This window comes from Myotis daubentonii, chromosome 14 (assembly GCF_963259705.1).
Source record: "Myotis daubentonii chromosome 14, mMyoDau2.1, whole genome shotgun sequence".
Lineage (NCBI taxonomy): Eukaryota > Metazoa > Chordata > Mammalia > Chiroptera > Vespertilionidae > Myotis > Myotis daubentonii.
In genome coordinates, this window is record NC_081853.1 from 14,657,053 (window position 1) to 14,680,410 (window position 23,358).

At 38.6% G+C, this 23,358-nt stretch overlaps 1 protein-coding gene across 31 annotated transcripts in view; it reads right to left on the reverse strand.

The window, feature by feature from the left end:
• Nucleotides 1-23,358, reverse strand: part of SLMAP (sarcolemma associated protein) — a 163,667-nt gene that overhangs the window by 75,406 nt on the left and 64,903 nt on the right. For 18 of the 31 annotated variants that reach the window (XM_059663196.1, XM_059663197.1, XM_059663188.1 and 15 more), the window contains exon 2: nucleotides 14,668-14,815. In XM_059663196.1, coding sequence (XP_059519179.1) covers nucleotides 14,668-14,815 — 148 coding nt within the window. Of the gene's footprint in view, nucleotides 1-14,661; nucleotides 14,816-19,656; nucleotides 19,735-23,358 lie in introns of all 31 variants that reach the window. The other 13 variants (XM_059663178.1, XM_059663181.1, XM_059663172.1 and 10 more) reach the window with 3 other exon arrangements.

Sequence of the window (23,358 nt, forward strand, 5' to 3'; positions counted from 1 at the left end):
AGGTTTTAGGGGAGTGGGTGTAGGGGGGGGGGGGAGATTCACGTGAGAGAGACACATCAACTGGTTGCCTTCCACACGCGTACTGACCGGGACCAGGGATCAGGATCAGACCCACAACCCTTTGGTGCATGAGCCGAAGTTCTAACCACTGAACACACTGGCCAGGGCAAGGAAGCTTCTTTTTGTGTGTGGGTTTCATAGAAAGTAAAATTTGGGGGCTGGTTTAAAAGTTGACAGTTTTTTTTATTTCTCTATTCTTCAGATAGTACCTCTTCCCGGGTTCAAAGAGTTAATTTATTTGGTTTACCAAACTCTGATTAAAAGTGAATGCAGGGTGATGAAAATATACTATATCATGTTTAGAGGAGTAGTGGTTATGTGACTCGATACACTGTCAAAATTCACTGAATTGTATATACAGTATAAAACTGATGTAAATAAACTATATCTCAATAACTGATTTTAAAGAATAGAGCTAATGTACTTATAGGAGGGTAACTTATTAAGTGATAAGTCCTACAAATCATCAATAAGGTATTATAAACATGAAGTAATGATTACTCTGACATCTGGAAATACACATTAAATTTAAGTAATTTAGGAACTTTACTCAATATTAATTTTCATTAACTTATTTATTATATGAAAAGTTCTAGCACATATTAAGAACCATCTATGGACAGTCTTTTAAATTCTCTGCCTAACATAGCAATTATGGCCATGAACTACTGAGCTCCTTCTCCCTCCCTCCCTCCCTCCCTCCCTCCCTCCCTCCTTTCCTTCCTTCCTTCCTTCCTTCCTTCCTTCCTTCCTTCCTTCCTTCCTTCCTTCCTTCCTTCCTTCCTTCCTTTTCTTCTTTCCTTCCGGCCTCTTCCTCCACCCTGCTACCATAAATACCCTAGATGAGAACAAATCTACTTGCATCTCCAAACACCTTACTTTTCACAACCCCATGCCTTTTTAAAAAATATATATTTTATTGATTTTTTACAGAGAGGAAGGGAGAGGGATAGAGAGTTAGAAACATCGATGAGACAGAAACATCGATCAGCTGCCTCCTGCACACTCTCTACTGGGTATGTGCCCGCAACCAAGGTACATGCCCTTGACCGGAATCGAACCTGGGACCCTTGAGTCCACAGGCTGACGCTCTATCCACTGAGCCAAATCGGTTAGGGCAACCCTACGCCTTTTCACAAGTTGTCCTATCAGTGATGTCCTTTATCCCCTGACCTGCATGACCAAATGCTACTTATCCTCCAGACTCAGACTTTTCTAGTTCCTTCACCAAAGCTCAGAATCTAAGTTGGGTCCCCAAAGCCTCCTAAATCTATTTATTATAACACCAAGCATACTGCATTTTTAATATTTATCATTTACACAACTGCTGTCTCAACAATTAGATTCAACTCTTTGAGGGCAACAAGGATTGGTTGCTTCTGGTACAAAGCAGGCACTTAGTAAATGTTTATTGAATACATCAAAGAACATGTCTGGTTAATATTTTACAGCTTCCATTACTCAGGGGTAAAGTTGCCTGCCTCTCACTTTGAGAATGGCAGGGTTCATCTCTATTTGCAAGAAACACCTAATTCCCACCTTTCCCTGGCTAAAGATAGGGAAGGGATGAATTTATTCCAGCTCTAGGGCTCCTTCAGAAATTTACTACAAACAGGCTACAATAAATACGGGAGCACAATACAAGAAGATCCAGCAAGACTGACACTTTACCAATATATTTAAATTAATAAGAAAATTGTTTATAAAAAAAGTAGGTGTAGTGAGTTACAGTGCTAAGATGACAAACTATATTGTTCAGATATGTCACCCGGAAGTCCAGCAACTGGACTGGTGGTGTACAAACTGTGAGATGAACCAAGGGTTAACACTTACTGGGCAATATAGGTTGCCGCACTATTGAAGGCAGTTAAAGACCATGGTCTGACTACACTAACATTGTAGCCAACACTGCCTTTGAAAAGGTTCTTGTGACAACTAGATGCAGAGAAATGTCAGTTACCTCCTTAATAATATGCAAAAGCAATCTGATGAAAATGTTTTGTTCTAAAACTTGTATTAATCAACTCTATATAGCAGCATTTCTCAAAATGGAGTGCTAGTTGGTGGGGTTAGAGGAGCTTAGAAAATATTTGGTTAAAAGAAGTTGAAAGAGTTTTTAATCTTTTAAATCACAGCCTTTCTCAGAGCTTAATGTACATCATGATGCATTTTCAAAACCTATGTAACCATTGAGCGCATCCCTGCTCCCTTTTTAGGAACACATAAAGGAACTATGTGATTATGGTTATACCAGTATATATATACACACACACACACTGGTATAACCATAATCACTTAATCATACACACACACACATATATATATGACATATATCATATTTTGAAGAAAATATGGGGTGGGGCAAAAGTAATGAGTATGTGAAACACAGTTTATTCTTGTATTTTTATTGATTAATTATTGTATTATTTTCCATATGAACAACTGTAAATCCACTTTTGCCCACCTTGTACTTTGGAAAATGCTGCTGTACAGTATTTTATTAAGTACTTTTAAAACAAACTATGCTCTCCAAATTCACCCGGAAGCATTATTACTGTATTTAAAAGATTCAAATATAAAACTGATTGTAAAACACACAATTTAAACGTTTCTCAGGCCTGGTCAGTGTGGCTCAGTGGTTGAGGTCAACCTATGAACCAGGAGGTCATGGTTCAATTCCCCGTCAGGGCACATGCCCAGGTTGCAGGGCACATCCTCAGTAGGGGACATGCAGAAGGTAGCTGATCAATGATTCTCTCTCATCATTGATGTTTCTATCTCTCTCTCTCTTCCTTGCCGGGGTCCAACCCCAGCGGGTCCAGGGGTCCCCAAAGGTGTGGACGGAGTCGGCGAAGAAGGAATGACACGGAGACAGTGTTCAGTTGATCAGCAGCCTAGCCAGGATCTCTAGCCCAGATCTCCAGCCAAGTTCTGGTCTGGATCTCCAGAGAGGTTCTGCTTAGGATTTCCAGCCAGGTCCAGTCACCAGGTTCTAGTCAGGCTCTCCTGCCAATCTCCGCAGTCAGGTTCAGTCCAGGATCCCTTGCCATGCTCTCTCGCCAGGCTCCGCCTCCAGGCTCCGAGGCCAGTCCCTGTCCAGGATCTTCCGGCATGCTCTCTCCAGCGAAGTTCTTCTGTCTCTAGAGAACGTTCTGTGTAGGTTCTGTGCCTAGGCTCTGTCTCTCTTGGTCCTGTCTTCCAAGCCCTGTGTTCTGAGTTCTGTCTTATAAGTTCTGTCTGTTTTTGTCTTGTTGCATCTGTATTTATACCAGTTGATTCTAATCCTGTCAATTTCTATTACAAAGGTTAGGGCGTTTCTTATCTCCATTCCAGGGAGTAAAGATTATGTAGCTTAAGCATGATTGTTTGTAGTTAAATTGATTAACTACCCACCTGGCACTTAGTTAAGGAGTTTCATCCCCTCCCTAACTTCAGGGGAAAATCCCTACCTGGGGAAACAACCTTTCTAGGAGAGGCATCCCCTCCCTGACTTCAGGGAAAAATTCCTACGTGGGGAAACAACCTTTCTCGGAGAGGTGACCTTGGTTGAAATCAATAAAAAAATTTTTTTTAAAAGTAAAAGTTTCTCAGAAATTCTCTCTCTCTTCTTGAGCGGGGGCATCGCCATCACTTACTGCACTTGTACATCAGAGCACCTGGTTCACAGGCTTTTAGACTCTGGGACTTCTATCATTACCACTTGCTCTCCTGGTTCCCGGGCCTTTGGACTAAGGCTGAACTGAGCCATTGGCTTTCCTGGTTCTCCAGCTTGCAGACAACAGATTGCGTGACTTCTCACCCTGCACAGCCATCTTCTTTCTCCTCTACCTGGCCATGAAAAGCGTTCTTCAGAACACAGTAAAAACTCTTTATTTACTTGACATCTGAAAGTAACTTCAAAAAGTAACTAATGCATGAATACCATGTACTAGGTACAATGATGAGAAGTAAAAAACAAAACAACAACAACAAAAACACACACACAAAAAACCCCAGCCCTGGCATCTAGGAACTGCTCTAATATTTATAGCTGCTAGGCCATGTTATTCTCCTGGGGGACATAAGTAATCTTACTAATATCAGACAAGATCATTCTGAGACTATGAAGCAAAACAAGACCACTTCATAACTTCATCTAAGCACTGACAAAAACAAGATCACTGTGCAAAATAGCAAATACTCCTCTCTCCTGGTTAATATGAGTTCCTGCTACTTCTTTACCAATTACAGCCTTAAGCCTTAGCTCTACTTTGCCTTCTCTAAGATACAATTTACTGAAATGTCCAATCATAGAATCCTACCCCCCTTTCTTTTTTTAAAAAAATATATTTTTATTTATTTCAAAGAGAGGAAGAAAGAAGGGGAGAAGGATAGAAACATCAATAATGAGAGCAAATCACTAGTCAGATGCCTCTTGCACTGGGGATCGAGCCCACAAGACGAGCATGTGCCCTGATAGGGAATCAAACCGTGACCTCCTAATTTATAGGTCGATTCTCAATTATTGAGCCACCCCAGCTAGGCCCACTCCCCTTTCAAACTCCTGCTTTCTTGGATCCTCCCCAAATCATCCAACCAAAGCCCTAATCCTATATTAGATCTTTTCTAACACTTCTTAGTGTGACACCCCTGGTTACTCAAATTATTTGTTCTCTTTTTTTCTATAATGAGTAATAAATCCAGCTTGCTCAAATTAAAAAAAAAAAAAAAAGGTTCTTGGGCAGGGTAAGAATTCCATAGGTACACTGCCATATTAAATATATATTTACCCTTATAAGCTTCCCCCAAATTTCAGAAATGTTAAAACATGAAAAACAGGTGTGTCTGAATCGGGGAAGCAAGGTGTTTGTGGAAGAAAAATCTGCAATTACCTGCTGTAGTTAGGAGATGAAAAACCAGAATTAAGGCTACAAAAGTTGACTGCCATTTATATGGGTTTTTTTCTCTGTTATCTCAGAGATTATTTATTTTGCTTTTGAGTTAATATATTTACTTTATGGTATGCAGCCAGCCTTTTCTATTGCCTCTTCACATGAACACCGCTTAAAGGACCCATGTTCACTTTGATAAGTTGAAAAACTGTTTAAGGCCCTAGACTGAGAAACTAAAACTTGTGAAGTATGTTGCAATCTAGTTCTATCACCATTCTTGCATTGCGTAGTAAGGTTAATACAACCTACACTGAGTAGTTTGAAGGATCTCTTGAAATGACTGGCAATAATAAGAAGTACAATGAGTAAGATCATAAAAGCCCAAAAAAACTTTAAAAAACCAAGAGCTAAATGAGAGGTGTTAAAATTTCCCTTAGAGGTGTTAATATTTCCCTAAGTTGCCCTAGCCCATTTGACTCAATGGATAGAGCACCAGTCTGTGGACTGAAGGGTCCCAGGTTTAATTCCAGTCAAGGGCATGTTCTTTGGTTGGAGGCTCAATTCCCAGACTGGGCAGGAGGCAACCAATAAATGTCTCTCTCTCACATCAATGTTTCTTTCTCTCTGTCTCTCCCTTCCCTCCACTCTCTAAAAATCAATGGAAAAATATCCTCAGGTAAGGATTAACAAAACAAAACAAAACAAAAAGATGATGCTGTTGTATTAAATATATAGTTTCAATAATAATAATAATTTCCCAAGCTAGGGACTTATTTCCTTTTGACTGAAATCTAAAATAAAAGAGTTACTGAACTGTCACTCCTAAAGTTTTTGCTTCATAATGTTTTCAATTCAAAGACCTTTTTTTTTTTTTTTTCAAGTTAGAAAAGAGGCAGGGAAAGTTAGCTGAATAGAAAACTCTTTTAATTCTAAAAAAAAATTTTTTTAAATATGTTTTTATTGGTTTCAGAGAGAGGAAGGGAGGGGGAGATAGAAACATCAATGACAAGAAAAAATCCCTGATTGGCTGCCTCCTGCACACCTCCTACTGGGGATCAAGCCCACAACCCCAGCATGTGCCATGACTGGGAATCGAACCCATGACCTCCAGGTTCATGGGTTGATGGTCAATCACTGAGCCACACTGGGAAGGCAAAAATATTTTTAAATTGATATTGTATCATTCTATCTTCATTTGTGAGCTGAGTTCAGTTATAAAAACTTTACTGCAGGTGTAATTCCTATAGGAAAGGTAGCATAAATACTTTAATCTTTCTCTTTTTTTCTTTTAATATATTTTTATTTATTTTGGAGAGGAAGGGAGAGGGAGAAAGAGAAAAACATCAGTGATAAGAATCATTGATTGGTTGCCTCCTGCTAGGATTGAGCCCGCAACCCAGACATGTGCCTTGACTGGTAATCGAACCAAGACCTCCTGGTTCATAAGTTGACTCTCAACCACTGAACCACACCTGCTGGCCAGGCTAATCTTTCTCATTTTTTGTTTGCAGGTTGATAAATAGGCTTCCTAAGTTCTTCTAAAGGTAATCAAATCTTTTTCTTTTAGAATCCTGGTGCATTCATGGATTCAAACAAATTTGGTACATTTCAATCTACTGCTATTATTATTATTTGATGACCAAAGTGTCCCATCTTTGACAATTGGAACTCCACATTAATTCCCGAGTTCTTTGACGGAAACCCAGCAATCTTAGATAGCTTCATTGCTTTCTAGTATGATAAATATTCCAGGCTCAAACATGAAATCATAGAGAGATGGTAGACTCAGAATCAGCTACCATCTCTTCCAGGAATTTTGTTTCTACATATTTATTTGGTGGGAGGAATCCTTTCTCTAGGTAGGTAGATTCATTTTCCACTTTCTCTAGCATACTGTGAAATGCTATTGCTCTTTGGCATATTTTTTTATTCACCAATGAGGAGTGGTGATTCTCTGGCTTTACCTGTTTGTTTAATATTCACTGAGAAACTGCTGGCTACAAAGCAGTATGCTGAGAATGAGGGAAAACAAGATGATTATGACTAGGATTTCAATTTCATTTACAGAGAGAGAACTAGAAATACTTAACATAACAAAGGGAGAAACTTTCACAAATACTACAATATATATAAAACACTGTGGGAATTTGGAATGGACAAGGGCAAGGAAAGCAAAGGCAGAGAAAATGGCATAAGCAAAGAAACAGAAAAAGAGAAGGGTATGAGAGAGCACAAATCTAGGGAGAGAAGATTGAAAAGATGAGATAAAGAATATATTTCAAGGCCCTCTAGGTGGCAGGCCTCATGCTAAGCACACTATACATGTTAACTACTTATGACAAACCATGCAAATAGTTATTTTTATGTCCCATTTTACACTTGACTTTACATACTAAAGTCAAAGAGACTAAAATAACTTGCTGGAGATCACACCTTTGGCAAGTGGCAGTGCTAGGATTCAAAAGAATCTTTTCCATATACCCTCTTATCTCTAAACAATCTAGTTAATAGCTTAACATATATAAGGAAAATAAAACCAAAAGACTAAATTGAGTCATATTTTTGAGGGCTTCAAGTGCACAATTAAGCATTTCAGACTATTCTGCAATTGGCACAGTCATTAAGGCTTCTAAAAAGCGGAATGACATAAATAAATCTGTAACAGAAGAATGGTAGCCAGAAGTGGAAAGCTTCTATTAACACTCTAGGTTGGCAACAGGAAAAACAAGAAATAGCAGGGAAAGGAGGGCAAATGGTATAGATGACATAACTGCTGGAGATAAGATACCAAGAAGCTGAGCTAGAGTGTTTGGGAGAGCGATGGAATAGAAGAAATTGGGACGTCAGTAGAATACTCTCATTCGAAGACTAAATTACGCTTTGTACAGAGTAAGGTGACAGTGGACATTCGAAAGGAAACAACCACAAGCAGCTGGAAATACAGGTCTAGGGCCAGTATGAACAGATTCACAGCAGACAAAGCAAGAAGTGAAACTTGGGGCTTGAAGATAAGGGAAAGCATATAAAACATTTGCCAGAAATTTAACTGAGCAGAGTTCTTAAACCTCATTGTCCAAAAGAACAACTTGAGGCTTTTAAAAATTAGAGATGTCCAAGTCCCACACCCAGCAATTCTTCTTAGGGCTGAATGGGTGAGATTCGAGCATCTGTAGTTTTACAAAGCTCTGCAGGTAATTCTGGTGTACATCCTGGGTACACTGCCATGACATCAGAAGATTCTCTCAGTCAACCTGGCAAATCTGGTGTGGTCTGATGAATCAGCTTTGTGATTTTCCCTAGGAGCTAGAAAGTAGAAGCAAGTAAAGCTTATGGTGAAAGTTACCAAGCGCCAGGAACAAGCAAGCCAGCATAGCCAAAAGTCAAGGCGTAGTCTAGTTGGTGAGAGTATCTTTGAATGGCCAATGATGGTTCCAAAGGACAGAAAGGTAAAGGCTACTGAGAAAGAAGGGTAAACTGGATGTAAAAAAAAAAAAAAAGATACAAATGACTGGCAAGGGTTTTAGTGATAATAAAAGTACCCTGCCCTGCACTGAGCACTTTATAACATCCTTTCAATGTTCACATTGAACACTACCAAAACTCTTGAGTCCCATTTCATAATATGAGGAAATTCAAGCTTAAGGCAGGGTAAGGAGAAGTAACTAAGTCACAGCAGAACAAAAAGGGCAGTGGGTAACAAGAATGTTGCCAATTCCCAATCCTCATATTAGGAGGAAGGTTGTAAAAAATCTTAGTTAATATGATAAAAAAAGTTTGTAAAATGGTGGATGAAGATTCATGGGACGTTTTAAAATTTATCAACAATATTGGTGCCAGGTTCAGTGGAGTTTCTATAATGAAGACAGATACAATGACTGCTCTTGCACAGCTCACAGTTTAGTGAGGGAGGCAAACACATAAAGGGGAGGAGCACAGTGTGTAATGGGGACATGGAAGGGCACCTTGTGCAGCCTAGAAACATTTCTAGGTGAAGGAAAACACATGTGTGTGCAATGGCTTGAAGGCCAGAAAAGGCATGGTTTATTGTGGGGAGTAAAAGTAATTGAGTGCTGTGGGCGCATAAAGCAAAAGGAAGATACCATTGACCTTGCTCTTAATAGGCTCTTTTTTCATAGGTACTTACTCAGGAACAGATACTGGTGAAGTGGACCTGAGCTGATGAGTTGATAGAAGTTTTATGTGAACTTTATAGAACTAACCAGTCCCAAACTTTTCAACAGAGGACTGCAATGTTGTGTGACCCAAAAAATCCATGACCTGTCTGAGCAGTCTATGGGTTTGGGAACAAAGTGGTGGCCAGTAGCTAGTTTGCTCCCATTCCAGGAGGATCTGATAGGTTGGCTTTCTCCATTCCTTCCTTCCTTTAAAAATAAAAAATCCATTACAATGTCACCCTATTTGTTTACAATGATTATTTTTTATCTATAAGGCAGGTTGTTAGTACTGTACTAATCAGTGAGCTTCCTCCCTGGAGCAACACTATATAAAAAGCCAAAAAACAAAATCAGCTTGTTTTAAAGCGCTGGGAAGAGAAGAAACAGTTATATAAACTGATATGTTCAACGACATCAGGCTCATATCACCTAACAAAATCCTGACTTTACTAGTATATACACACACACTTCTATATATTATATATTCTTTTTTAAAGTTTCCTTTTACACATAGGTATTATGTAAATTTCATATATACTGGAGGGCTTTTTTATTTGAGAGCGGGAAGAGAGGAAAGGGGAGAAGAGAGAGAGACAGAGACAGACAGAGAGAGGACGTTAATGTGAGAGAGAAACGTCTATCGGTTGCCTCTACACAGGGATTGAACCCGCAACCTAGGTATGTGCCCCAACTGGGAATTGAACCTGTACACAAGCGGTGGTTCCACCCAACTGAACCACACTGGCCATCATACTCAATGGGCAAAAACTAAAACCATTTCCCCTAAGAACAGGAACAAGATAGGGATGTCTGATTTCACCACTATTATTCAATATAATATAGGAAGTACTAGCCTCAGAGATCAGACAAGAAGAAAAAATAAAAGGCATCCAGATTGGAAAGGAGGAAGTAAAACTGTCATTATTCACAGATGGCAAGATATTGTACAGAGAAAACCCTAAAGACTCCGCCAAAAAACTACTAGATTTAACAAATAAATTCGGCAATGTAGCAGGATACAAACTTAACACTCAGAAATCGATGGCTTTTTTATACACCAATAATAAACTCTCAGAAAGAGAAACTAAAAAAAATCCCATTTACCATTGCAACAAAAAATTAATATACTTAGAAATAAACTTAACCAAGGAGGTAAAAGACCTGTACTCGGGAAACTACAGGACATTGAAAAAAGATATAGAAGATATAAATGAGTGGAAGAAAATCCCATGTTCATGGATTGATAGAATCAATATCATTAAAATGTCCATGCTACCCAAAGCAATCTATAGATTCAATGCAATCTCTATTAAAATACCAATGGCATATTTCACAGATATAGAACAAACACTCCAAAAATGTATAAGGAACCAAAAGACTGAATAACCACAGCAATCTTGAGAAAGAAGAACGAAGTTGGAGGAATCACAATACCAGATATCAAGTTATACTACAAAGCCACTGTCCTCAAAACAGCCTAGTACTGGCACAAGAACAGACATATAGATCAGTGGAACAGAACAGAGACCCCAGAAATTGACCCAAGCCATTATGCTCAATTAATATTTGACAAAGGAGGCAAGAGCATACAATGCTGTAAAGGCAGTCTCTTTAATAAATGGTGTTGGGAAAACTGGACAGGTACATGCAAAAAAATTAAACTAGACCACCAACTTACACCATACACAAGAATAAGCTCAAAATGAATAAAAGACCTAAATGTAAGTCATCCTATATAATAAAAGGCTAATATGCAAATTGTCCCCTTAACCAGGAGCTCACCCAGGAGTTCAACCTGTGACCCCCTCCCCCAGGCCGGCCCGGCCCAATAGGCCCTGATTGGGGTGGGCCGGCCAGACCCTACCCGTGCATGAATTCATGCATTGAGCCTCTAGTGAAACCATAAAAATCTTAGAAGGAACCATAGGCAGCAAAACCTCAGACATCTCTCACAGCAATATGTTTATTGATAAATCTCCTAAGGCAAAGGAAACTAAGGAGAAAATAAACAAATGGAACTACATAAAAATCAAAAGTTTCTGCACAGCAAAACAAACCATCAACAAAGTGAAAAGAGATCCTACTGTGTGGGAGAACCTTTTTGCCAATGATAAATCTGATAAGGAGTTAATTTCCAAAATACATAAGGAATTCACACAACTTAATAAAAAGACAAACAATCCAATTTAAAAAATGGGCAAAAACCTAGACACTTCTCCAAAGTATACATACAGAAGGCCAAGAGACATATGAAAAAATGCTCAAAGTCATTAATCATCTGAGAGATGAAAATTAAAATGATGAGGTATCACCTCACACCTGTCAGAATAGCTATCATCAACAAATCAACAAATGACTAGTGTTGGCGAGAATGTGGAGAAAAGGGAACCCTAGTACATTGCTGGTGGGAATGCAGTCTGGTGCAGCCACTGTGGAAAACAGTATAGAGTTTCCTCAAAAAATTAAAAATGGAACTGCCAGCCCTAGCCGGTTTGGCTCAATGGATAGAGTGTCAGTCTGCTAATTGAAGGGTCCTGGGTTCAATTCCAGTCAAGGACACATGCCCAGGTTGCAGGCACGATCCCCAGTAGGGGGGTGCAGGAGGCAGTCAATGATTCTCTCCTGTCATTGATGCTTCTACCTCTCTCTCCCCCTCTTCCTTCCTCTCTGAAATCAATAAAAATATATATTTTTAAAAATATTACTCCCATTTGAACCAGTAATCCCACTTTTAGTAATAGATCCTAAGAAACCTGAAACACCAATTAGAAAGAATATATGCACCCCTATGTTCATAACAGCATTATCTATAACAGTCAAGATCTGGAAAGAGCCCAAGTGCCCATCAGCAGATGAGTGGAGAAAAAAACTGTGGTACATTTACACAGTGGAATATTACATGGCAAGGAACTCTTACCATTTGCAACAGCATGTATGAACCTGGAGAGTATTATGCTAAGTGAAATAAGCCAGTCAGAGAAAGCCAAGTATCATATGATCTCACTCATATGTGGAATCTAATGAACAAAATAAACTGATGAACAAAATAGATCCAGAGACATAGAACCATAAACAAACTGATGAATTTCAGAGGGAAAGTAGGAGGGGGTGGGGGGGAGACTACCCAAGGAACTTATATGCATACTAGAGGCCTAGTACATGAAAATTCATGCACTGGAGGGGGTTCCCTCAGCCTGGCCTGCCCCCTCTCACAGTCTGGGAGCCCTCAGGGGCGGGAGGAACACGGTGATCAGGGGAAGGTGACGCTCCCATCACATCTCTACTGCTGCCACTGCCAGCAGCGCAAGCCTTGGGTGGCCCTGGACGGCTGTGCAGCTGCCGTCCGAAGCTTGCCTGCACCTCGGGCTGGCCCTGGGCAGTTGGGGGGCTGAGAGGACTGGGGAACTCCAGGGCTGAGGGGACTGGGAGCTGCCATCTTTGAGGATGTGGCAGTCAATAAGCATTTTCCTCCTTATTGGCTGTGGGCGCCATCATCTTTAAGGATGGGACAGTCAATTAGCATATTCCCTCTTTATTAGATAGGATATGCTTAGCCCATGGACACAGACAATAGTGTGGCAAAGGCAAATGAGGGGAAGAGGGGGTCAATGGGGAGGAAAAATAGCAGACATCTGTAATACTTTCAACAGTAAAGATTAAAAAAAAAAAAAAAGAGTATCCCTTAAGCTAGATAAGGAAGAAGAGTAGAAAGGAATTGGGAAAGAGCATTTTGTAACAGTCACCCCCTTGGAGGTCTGCATATATGTTAGCATATTAGAAGCTCTGGGGGTGGAGGGAGAAAGGGTCCTATATATGGTGACAGGAGAAGATTTGACTTTGGGTAGTGAGCACGTGGTACAATATATAGATCTCATAACATAGAAACCTATATGATCTTGTCTACCAATGTCACCCCAATAAATTTAATTTAAAAAAAAAGAAAAGCTCTGGAAGTCCCAATTACCTTGGGTTAAATCCTAAATATATTTGATTATCTTATTCTTTTATCAATAAACACGTATTAATTCTCTTTGGGAAATGAAAGCTAAGGAGATAGACATTCCTTGGAGAGGACAGTTTAATCCAATTATATGTGTTCTGTGGGTTACTCACACATGGGGCTCAGTTAAATGTTTGCTGAATGACTTGGTAGCAGAAGAGGTGTGATTTGGCAATAGCAGACATTAGAGTGTCCACTGTAGCTGTTCTCATTATGGCCATACATAAGTTGAGTTCTTTAATTAAGGAGTACTAAATATTTTGCATCAAAATACAAACTTTTCGATTTTACAATTACAAATGGAAATTTCTAAAACTGTGGCCCTACACAAATTCAAATATCAAAACTCAATTTCCTGAGATACCAACAAAACCCAATAAAACTAATATTGCAATTGCAACACCAGTGAAAGTAAGTAAGAATATAACATACATGCACATGCACACCAGCATCACCACCACCACCACCAATCCCTGTATACGCTGAGTAAAATGTCAGAGACTGATGACTCAGGGTATCACCAGATCAGAGTATGTTCAGAGAAATGAAAGAAGAAACTTGCCAATTGGGTCCACTACCCATATTAAACTAAGACAGTGGAACTGCACTCTTTTGTTTCCTATTCATTTAGTTTTATGATTCAGCTATATAATTTCATGGTCATATGTAGAGAGTTACTAGCTACAGCCAGAAAGCTTCAGAATTCTAAACATATAGACAATCTACATTTATTCAGAGAACTTCTAGTTTCAAACACTGAGACATGAAATTTTATAACGGTGACAGGTATTATTAGCTGCTTTCAGAGCTCTAATTTTGTTTGAGGCAACAATGCATACACAACTGGAAGGGATAAATTATAATTGATCAATTATGGATCTCCTTCTTACCTCTGTCAGGTAAGTAACTTCCTAGGCTTCTTTGTAGCTATGTATGTAACATAGCGATGTGGCCATTGAGACAAAAGGGAGAAATCTGCTGGGAGGATTCTATAAAAAACTACTCTTTCAACATGAAAACAGAGCCACACAGGAAAGCATTTTGCCCCACCTCCTCCTTTTTGTGTAGAACATTGGTGTGAGGTAAATAATGCCTGGGGCTGCAGCTGGCACACTTTGACTATGAGGCAAAGAGCATAAGCAAAGAAGCCAACACGTTAAGGATAATAGCATGTGAGGACAGTAAGAACCTGGATTCCTGATAACATCACTGAGTCCAGAGAACAAAGTCTGGACCTACCTGTCTCCAGACTTCTTATTAATAATAACTCTCTTTATGGTTTAAGCTCCTACTCATTGGGTATGGAGTCACTGCATACTGTTTCCTAAATGACACAGTCATGACCTATATAGTCATACTGTGATGAAGAATATAGATTAATTATTAACATTTCAGATTTTAAAATTTTATAAAATAGGAGATATGAGACTTTTAACTTTACTGCATATAATGCTGTATTTAAATTGCTTCTACAAGCACAACATATTTTGTAACATTTAATAATAGAATAAAAATAAAGTTAAAAAGACAAATAGTAGGAAAAATTGATCCATACCCGTACCTTTCCGTGTGTTCTCTGTCACATCTACTCCAAACTGGATAATGTCACCAGAAAGAATTTCACATGGTGGACTTTCTTCAGAGCCTCGACTCAATCTCTGGCTATTTATAAAGGTACCATTACTACTTTTAGTGTCTTGGAGATAAAACTGCAAAAATAAAATTGAAAAGTCAAAGATTAACAGTAATAATTCTAAATCTACATTTTAAAAAGTACTTCCAACTTTGCAAACTAGTGCAGGTGAATTTTCCCCCCACTATCAATTCAAATCATTTGTTTCAGCTAAGGTTCTCCTTTGATATATATAAAATTAGAAGACTAAAATCAGTGATTTAAAATCGAGCTAAACAAAATAGTAAAATCATTTTGGAAAAAAGGATATAAGGTCCTCAAAATGTTAAACATAAAGTTAGCATATGAGCCAAAAATTCCACTCCAAGGTATATATTTAAGAAAACTGAAAACATATGTCCTCACAAAAACTCATACACAACGTTCATAGCAGCATTTATTCATAATAGCCAAAAAGTAGAAACAACCCAAATGTCCAACTAATGAATGGGTAAACAAAATAATGGTCTATCCATCTGATGTTATATTACTTGGCAATAAAAAGGAATGAAGTATTGATTCATGCTACAACATGGATGAACCTTTAAGACCAGGGGTCCTCAAACTACGGCCCGCGGGCCACATGCAAATACAAATATTGTATTTGTTCCTATTTTGTTTTTTTACTTCAAAATACGATATGTGCAGTGTGCACAGGAATTTGTTCATTGTTTTTTTTTAAACTATAGTCCGGCCCTCCAACTGTCTGAGGGACAGTGAACTGCCCGCCCCCCCCCCCCCCCCGTTTAAAAAGTTTGAGGACCCCTGCTTTAAGACATTCTATTAAGTAAAAGACCATATATTATGTTATTATCCTATATAATAAAAGCATACTATGCAAATCGACTGAACGGCCAAACAGCAGGATGACCATCCAGATGACCATCCCAGACCACACTATGACACCCACTGGCGCCAGGCCAGCCAAGGCGGGTGTGATGCGATTGGTTGGGGGCCCGGCCATCGCCCCATGATCACCCCACAGAGGGAGGCCCAGACCACTGGCTGGTGGGGCAATCAATTGGGGGGCTCCATGATGGCCCCAAAGAGGGAGGCCCAGGCCATCAGCCAGCAGGCTGCAGTGGGTGAGTGGGGCCTCCCTCTGCAAGGGAAGCCCATGTCCCAGGTGCCAGAGGAAAGCCGGTGCTGGCAGCCGGGGGAAGGAAGACCTACTCTTGCATGATTTTCGTGCATCGGGCCACTAGTATTTATATAAAATACCCAGAATAAGCAAATCCATACAAACAAAATTACATTAGTAATCCCCAAGGGGCTGAGGTGCCAGACCATGGGGTGAGGTAGGGTGAGAATGACTACTAATGGGTATAAGGTTTCTTTTCGGAGTGATTAAAATGTTCTAAAATTAGTGGTGATGGTTGTATAACTGTGAATATATTAAAAGCCTCTAAATTGTACACTTTAAGAGGATGAATTTTATGGTAAATAAATTACATCTTGATAAACCTGTTTTGTTTTGTTTTTAAAGCCAGCTAGATAAAATTCTATCTTTCCATCTCACTCTGACTTCATAATTTTTCTAGGTTGTCTGGGTTAAGTCAAAGAAAGTGTTATTCATTCCACAGGCAGGACAAATGGTTTTAGGTAACACTTATAACTAATACAAGTAGCTATCAGTTAGCTAGCATACTTGATATCAGGACAAATATATCCTCAGTAAAATTTTTTGTTAAGCAGACTGGAGACACTAGAACCTAAAATAATGGAACCAACTATGAAGATACTACTTCCTGGCCTCCTAAAGTTGCCTTTCATCACTTAGATTACATAATATTCCATCTTTAAAAGGGAAGGGATAGGAGGAAGCACAGGAAGCCCGCCTGTTTATCACTTACTTATCCCAAAATAGATTAGGAACAACTGGGACCACACACAATAGACTTACCAGAAAGAGAATAACCAATAAGAAAAGATGTACCTTTCTTTTTGAAATTTTCTACACTCTCCAGCCCTGAATATTCTAGCAATATATTTTCACTGAATTCCTTCCTAAGGAAGAAAGGGGAAAAAAACAAAAACCTAATGTTTATTAAAATGTGTGTTACACCACCAGGCTCTCATTAACCTTAACATTAAAGCTGTGATATAGATATTACTACCTTTTATACATGAGAAAAGTGAGGCCCAGGCAACTATTTTTCCAAAGGTCACAGAGCTATGGAACACAGAAGCAAGGATTCAAATAAGAGAATTGAAAGAAGTATCGTTCCCATTACTTTAACTGGCCTTTATGCTTCATTTGTGCTTCACTCCTCCCACAGGCTCTCTTCCAAAGTGAAACACAACAAAATAATAAGCAATTTGCAGGAAATATGAAAATGACAATTCTTTTCATTAATTCTTAGGTGACAATATAAAGGCCATCAGGCTGCCTATAATATGACTTACTCTGTTTATAATTCCTTTTAAATATATATATATATATATATATATATATATATATATATATATATATATATATATATTTTTTTTTTTTTTTTTAATTATTTCAGTGAGGGAGGGAGATGGAGAGATAGGAACATCAATGAGAGAGAATCATCAATAGGCTGCTTCCTGCACATGCCCTACTAGGAATCGAGCCCGCTACCAGGGCATGTACCCTGAAAGGGAATCGAACCAGTAACCTCTCGGTTCACAGGTTGATGCTAACCACTTAGTGACACTGTCCAGGCTCTGTTTATAATTCAAAGAGACCAAACCAACTGTTACTTTAGCTAGCAGTTTGTATATTTAATTACAGACCATAGTAAAGAAAACTGTATTAATATTTTACAAATCCATTTGAAACTTAGAGTCCTTAACATTTCATACCAGGGAGAATAGCACAAACAACACACTCAAGTAAGAACATTTATCCTCAACATTTTTTCTATACTAGAACTAACTTAATGTTACACTGTATAAGGGAGTTTGTTTTTTTGTTTTTAAATAAATATACTCTTGGGAAATGTGATGATATCTGGATTCTAGTTTGGTCATTTTCAGTAATGTGTGCTATGGTAACCCAAGTAAAGGGATTATACTAGAATTATAATGGTTTTCAAACTTCACGTTCTGATCCATTAATGTTACTAAGTTAATTTAATGGGATGCAACTAGTATTTCATTTTAAACATTAAAGAGAACAGAAGATAAATAAGAATATCAGCTAAATAGTACTGATATGAGATTCAGTACTATTTAGCAAACTTTGGTAAACAAAAAAGTGTGTGTGTACTCCTCATGTATGTAACTCTTATATAAATCTAAAACCATAAAATTGCAAATAAAAAAAATCAGTATTAATCCAGGTTGTTTTATGCTGACATAGCTATATTACTGCTCAAAGCAGCACCCATTTAGCTTGAACATAGTTTACATTAGTTGCTCATTCTTCCCTTGCTTTCAATCTAATGGCTTCCACACACCTCAGAATAAAGTCCAAAGTTCTTACCATTATAACCTGAAAAGCCCTACATAATCTAGTTCCTGGTTCCTTCTCCAAACTCATTCACTTCCACCATTCTATTTCCTCATACCTCCCAGCCACACTAACCTCCACACATGCCCCTGAGTCTCTGCGTTTGTGGAGAGTTAGACATCATTTGTTTTACTTCCCTGAAGAAATATTTTTGTTGATATGATTTAACTTTCTGCTCTTGGCTGCTTTGAAAGATTGATATAAAAAATGTTTCTGCACCACCTATGAAACAATCTGCCATTATTCAGTCTACATTGAACAGAAGCTATTTAAAATTAGGTTAGGGACCTCAAAATAGGAGTGGGGCAAACCATCAGCAGCCATAGGACCTGCATGAAGTCAGTATCTGTGCAGGAGGATGCATAGGGAAGCAACTGGGCATTTGAGGGACTTAAGGAGAACATCAAATAGTCAGTAGGTATTTACTGGATAGTATGATGGCCAATTTGAGAAGAGAACCTTGAAAATTAAAAAGGTTTATCCCAATCCAATCACAAGTGAGTGTCGGGTAAGTTCTGGAAAAGGCTGGAGCAGTATGAATCATATAAATTCTTAAAATCAACCCCCCAACCAAAGCTGCCTTCCACAACAGGACACCGCACTGAGGAAAAGCTGCTAGGTGTAGACACAAAATTGAGCAAAACAGGGACAACAGAGATAAGGGAAGAAGAGGTCCAGTAAAAGTAGAGAAGGGGAAAGAAATCACCATATTTTTTAACATTTTACAAAAAAATAAAAATACCAGAAGAGGGAGCTCTGTGCCATTAGAAAAGTTATCCTAAATCATGACCCCTTCTAAAAGTTCAGAAAAACAAAACTTCACATAAAAATAAGCAACAGAAAAATGTCAAGGTCCCATCCCATACAATTATTTTAAGAAAAAAGAGACTGAAGAGCAGAGTAACATCCCTACAGATAATGAAAGACAGACCTCGGGCACACATCAAATTATAACATACTATTTTAAAACAAGCTAAAAGGCATTTAAAAAAACAATTCAAGGCATGAAAGAAAAACATAAATCACAATTATAAAACTCCAGAAAAGGTGAAAGAACTCCAAAAAAAAATAGTAACAAAGCAAAATCACTTCAGAAATGAATACAAAATTAGAAAGGACACGAGTGTCTAAATATAACAAATAAAGCATTTATAGAAATAAACGGTAAAAAGGAGGAAATTTTTAAAAATCAAAAAGAAATTAAGAAAGTGACATCAGTAAAATGGTGGAGTAGGTAGCTCTAAACTCCCCACTCCCTTCAGAAACTCTGAAAACAAGTAAACAATGTCAGAATCAACTTTGTTAGAACTCTGGAAAAAAAAGTTTTACAGAAGTCAGTGAATACTGAATCAAGAAAAGGCAACTTAAAAATGCTAAGAAATCTTTGTGGCATTACTTACCCTAGTCCCATCCCCTTTCCTAATACAATAGAAGTCTTGAAGACATGAGCCTGCTTTCCCAGTGTGGGATCCTGATACCTGGGTCCGGAGGGAGCAAAACAGACCTAAATCTCAAATTACTGTGTCTATATATTCTAACCTATCTGGGGGCTATCTGACGGACTGACACAAGGCTCTTATCTCTGTTTAGCCTAACTTGGAACTCACCCAAGCTAAAAAGTAAGTGACTGGCTAAAAAAGTGGGATTTATATCCCCAGTGGTTCAATATAATAAAGCCAACCAATATACCACATTAATAGAAAAAAGGACACACACACACACACACACACACACACACACACACACACGGGATCATCGATCATCCCTGTTTATGCAAAAAAGGCCTGACAAAGTCCAATACCCTTTCATGATCAAAACTATCAAAAAGTTAGGATTAGACGGAAACTTCCTCAACATGATAAAGACCATTTATGAAAAACCCACAGGTAGTATAACAATGGTAGAAGACTGAAAGCTTTCTTCCTAAGATCAGGCACAAGATGAGGAAGCCTGCGTTCACCACTGGTTTGTAATAATGTACTGGACGTTCTAGCCAAGCAGAAGAAAAAGAAATAAAAGACATCCACATTGGAAAGAAATGGAAGAAATCCAAAACACTAATTTGGAAAGATATATGCATCCCTATGTTCAGCATTATTTACAACAGCCAAAATATGGAAGCAACCTAAGTGTCTATCAATAGACGACTGAATAAAAAGGATGGAATGGAATATTATTTGGCCATAAAAACGAATGAAATCTTACCATTTGTGACAACATGGATGGGCCTAGAGGGTATTATGCTAAGTGAAATAAATCAGACAAAGATAAATATCATATTATTTCACTTGCATGTGGAATCTAAAAAACAATATAAACAAAACAGAAACAGACTTATAGATACAGAGAACAAACTGATGGTTGCCAGATGGGAGGGGAGTTGGGGAACTGAGTGAAAAAAGGTGAAGGCATTAAGAAGTACAAATTGGCAGTTACAAAATAGTCACAGGGGCACAGCTGGTGTGACTGAGTGGCTAAGCTTCGGCCTATGCACCAAGAGGTTGCTGGTTTGATTCCTGGGTTGCAGGCTTAATCCCCAGCAGGGGGCGGGTGCAGGAGGCAGCTGATCAATGTTGATGTTTCTCTCCCATGGATGTTTCTATCTTTCTCTCCCTCTTCTTTTCCCTCTCTCTCAAAATCAATTAAAACACATTTTTAAAAAAAATAATCACAGGGATGTAAAGTACAGCACAGGGAATACAGTCAATAACATATTGTTAATAACTGTGTGGTGCCAGGTGGGTATCAGACTTATGTGAGATTACTTTGTAAGTTACATAAATATCTAACCACTCTGCAGCACACCTGAAACTAATATAATATTGAATGCCAACTGTAATTGAAAAAAATATTTTTTTAAAGATTCTGTGTAAGGCACCACTAGAAATAAAAGTTGAAGAAGAAAGCCCTGGCCAGGTGGCTCAGTTGGAGCATCGTCGCATACACAAAAAAGGTTGCAGGTTTGATGCCCAGGCAGGGTATACACCTAGGTTGTGGGTTGAATTCCTAGTCAGGGTGCGTACAGGAGGCAACCAATCAATATTTCTTTCTGACATCGATGTTTCTCTCTCTCTCTAAATCAATAAACATATACTCAAGTGAAGATTAAAAAAAGAAAAAATTGAAAAGAAAAAAAAAATTGAAAAAAGGAATAAATAAACTATGTCTACTCACAGATGACTGACTCTATATATGAAAAATCCTGCCGAAACCAGTTTGGCTCAGTAGATAGAGCGTCAGCCTGCGGACTGAAAGGTCCCGGGTTCGATTCCGGTCAAGGGCATGTACCTGGGTTGCGGGCACTTCCCCAGTGGGGGATGTGCAGGAGGCAGCTGATCGATGTTTCTCTCTCATCGATGTTTCTAACTCTCTATCTCTCTCCCTTCCTCTCTGTAAAAAATCAATAAAATATATTTAAAAAAAAAATCCCACAGAACTCATAAGAAAGCGATGAGAGCTAATAAATGAATTCAACAATGTTGCAGCTTAAAAGATAAACACAAAAATCAATTGTGTTTCTATACATCACCAACAAACAAGCCAAAAAGAAAATTAAGGAAACACTTCCATTTACAGTACCATCTAAATAAGATACCTAGGAATAAATTTAAGCAAAGAGGTAAAAGACTTGCATATTGAAAACTACAAAATATTGTTGAAAGAAATTAAAGACTTAAATAAATAGAAAGACATTCCATATTCATAGATTGAAAGACTTAATATTAGTAAGGTGTCAATTTTAACCAAAGTGATCTACAGATTCAATGCAATCTCTATCAAAATTCCAGTAGACTTTTTTTTTTTTTTTTTTTTTGCAGAAATGGAAGTTGAGCCTCAAATTCATATGAAATTGCAATGGGCCCTGAATAGGCAAAACTACCTTTTTAAAAAAATTGTTAATCCTCACCTAAGGATATTTTTCCACTGATTTTCAGAGAGAGTGGAAGGTAGAGGGAGAGACAGAGAGAGAGAAACATCAATGCGAGAGAGACACATTGATTGGTTGCCTACCAGTGCCAGAGATTAAATCTATGACCAAGGTATGTGCCCTTGACCAGAACTGAACCCACAACCCTACAGTCTGCTCTATCCACTGAGCCAAACCGGTAGGGCAAAACTATCTTTAAAAAGAACAAAATCGGCCCTAACCGGTTTGGCTCAGTGGGTAGAGTGTCAGCCTGCGGGCTCAAGGGTCCCAGGTTCAATTCCAGTCAAGGGCATGTACCTTGGTTGCGGGCACATCCCCAGTAGGGAGTGTGCAGGAGGCAGCTGATCGATGTTTCTCTCTCATCGATGTTTCTAACTCTCTATCCCTCTCCCTTCCTCTCTGTAAAAAATCAATAAAATATATTAAAAAAAAAAGAACAAAATTGGAGGGGGTGGGAGGTAGAGGAAGAGATTAACCAAATAACTTATATGCATATATGCATAGCCCATGGACACAGACAATAGTGTGATAAAGACCTGGGGTGGGGCAGGAGCAGTGTGGAAGGGAGCAAAGAGGGGTAATGGGGGACATTTGTAACACTTTTAACAATAAAAATAAATTTTAAAAATAGCCCAGCTGGCTTGGCCCCCCAGCAATCAAAAACAGTGATCAAAACATACAACTCCAATTTCTGAAGGACAAGCAAGTCATACCAAGAATCACGGGCCACCATGTTCACAGCTGCCTGTCGAAGGGCTGGAGAATGAGATATGGTAGCCACTATGCAAAACACCAAAATTCTCAAAAATTTACCAGCTTCTTTCTTCATTAAGCACTCTGCTGAATGCTGCAAGTGTTTTTACTACACTCAAGAGTTTCAAATTAATTGCTTCAGACAAACCTAGTGTATTAGTTTTGGTGAAGGAACCAATTTTTGAAGCTTCCTTCTCTGCCATTTTCCATGACTTCGCTCCTATTACCCATATTTTAACCTACAAATATTTTCTTGGGCCAAACCAATACCTAATTATAATAATAGTTACCATTTATTGGCCTGCCTGCTATGTACAGGCACTTCTGATCCTCAGGACAATCCTACCAAGTAGTTATTACCATCTCCATTTCATAGAGTAAGAAACTGAGGAGTAGCCGAAGCCAGTTTGGCTCAGTGGAT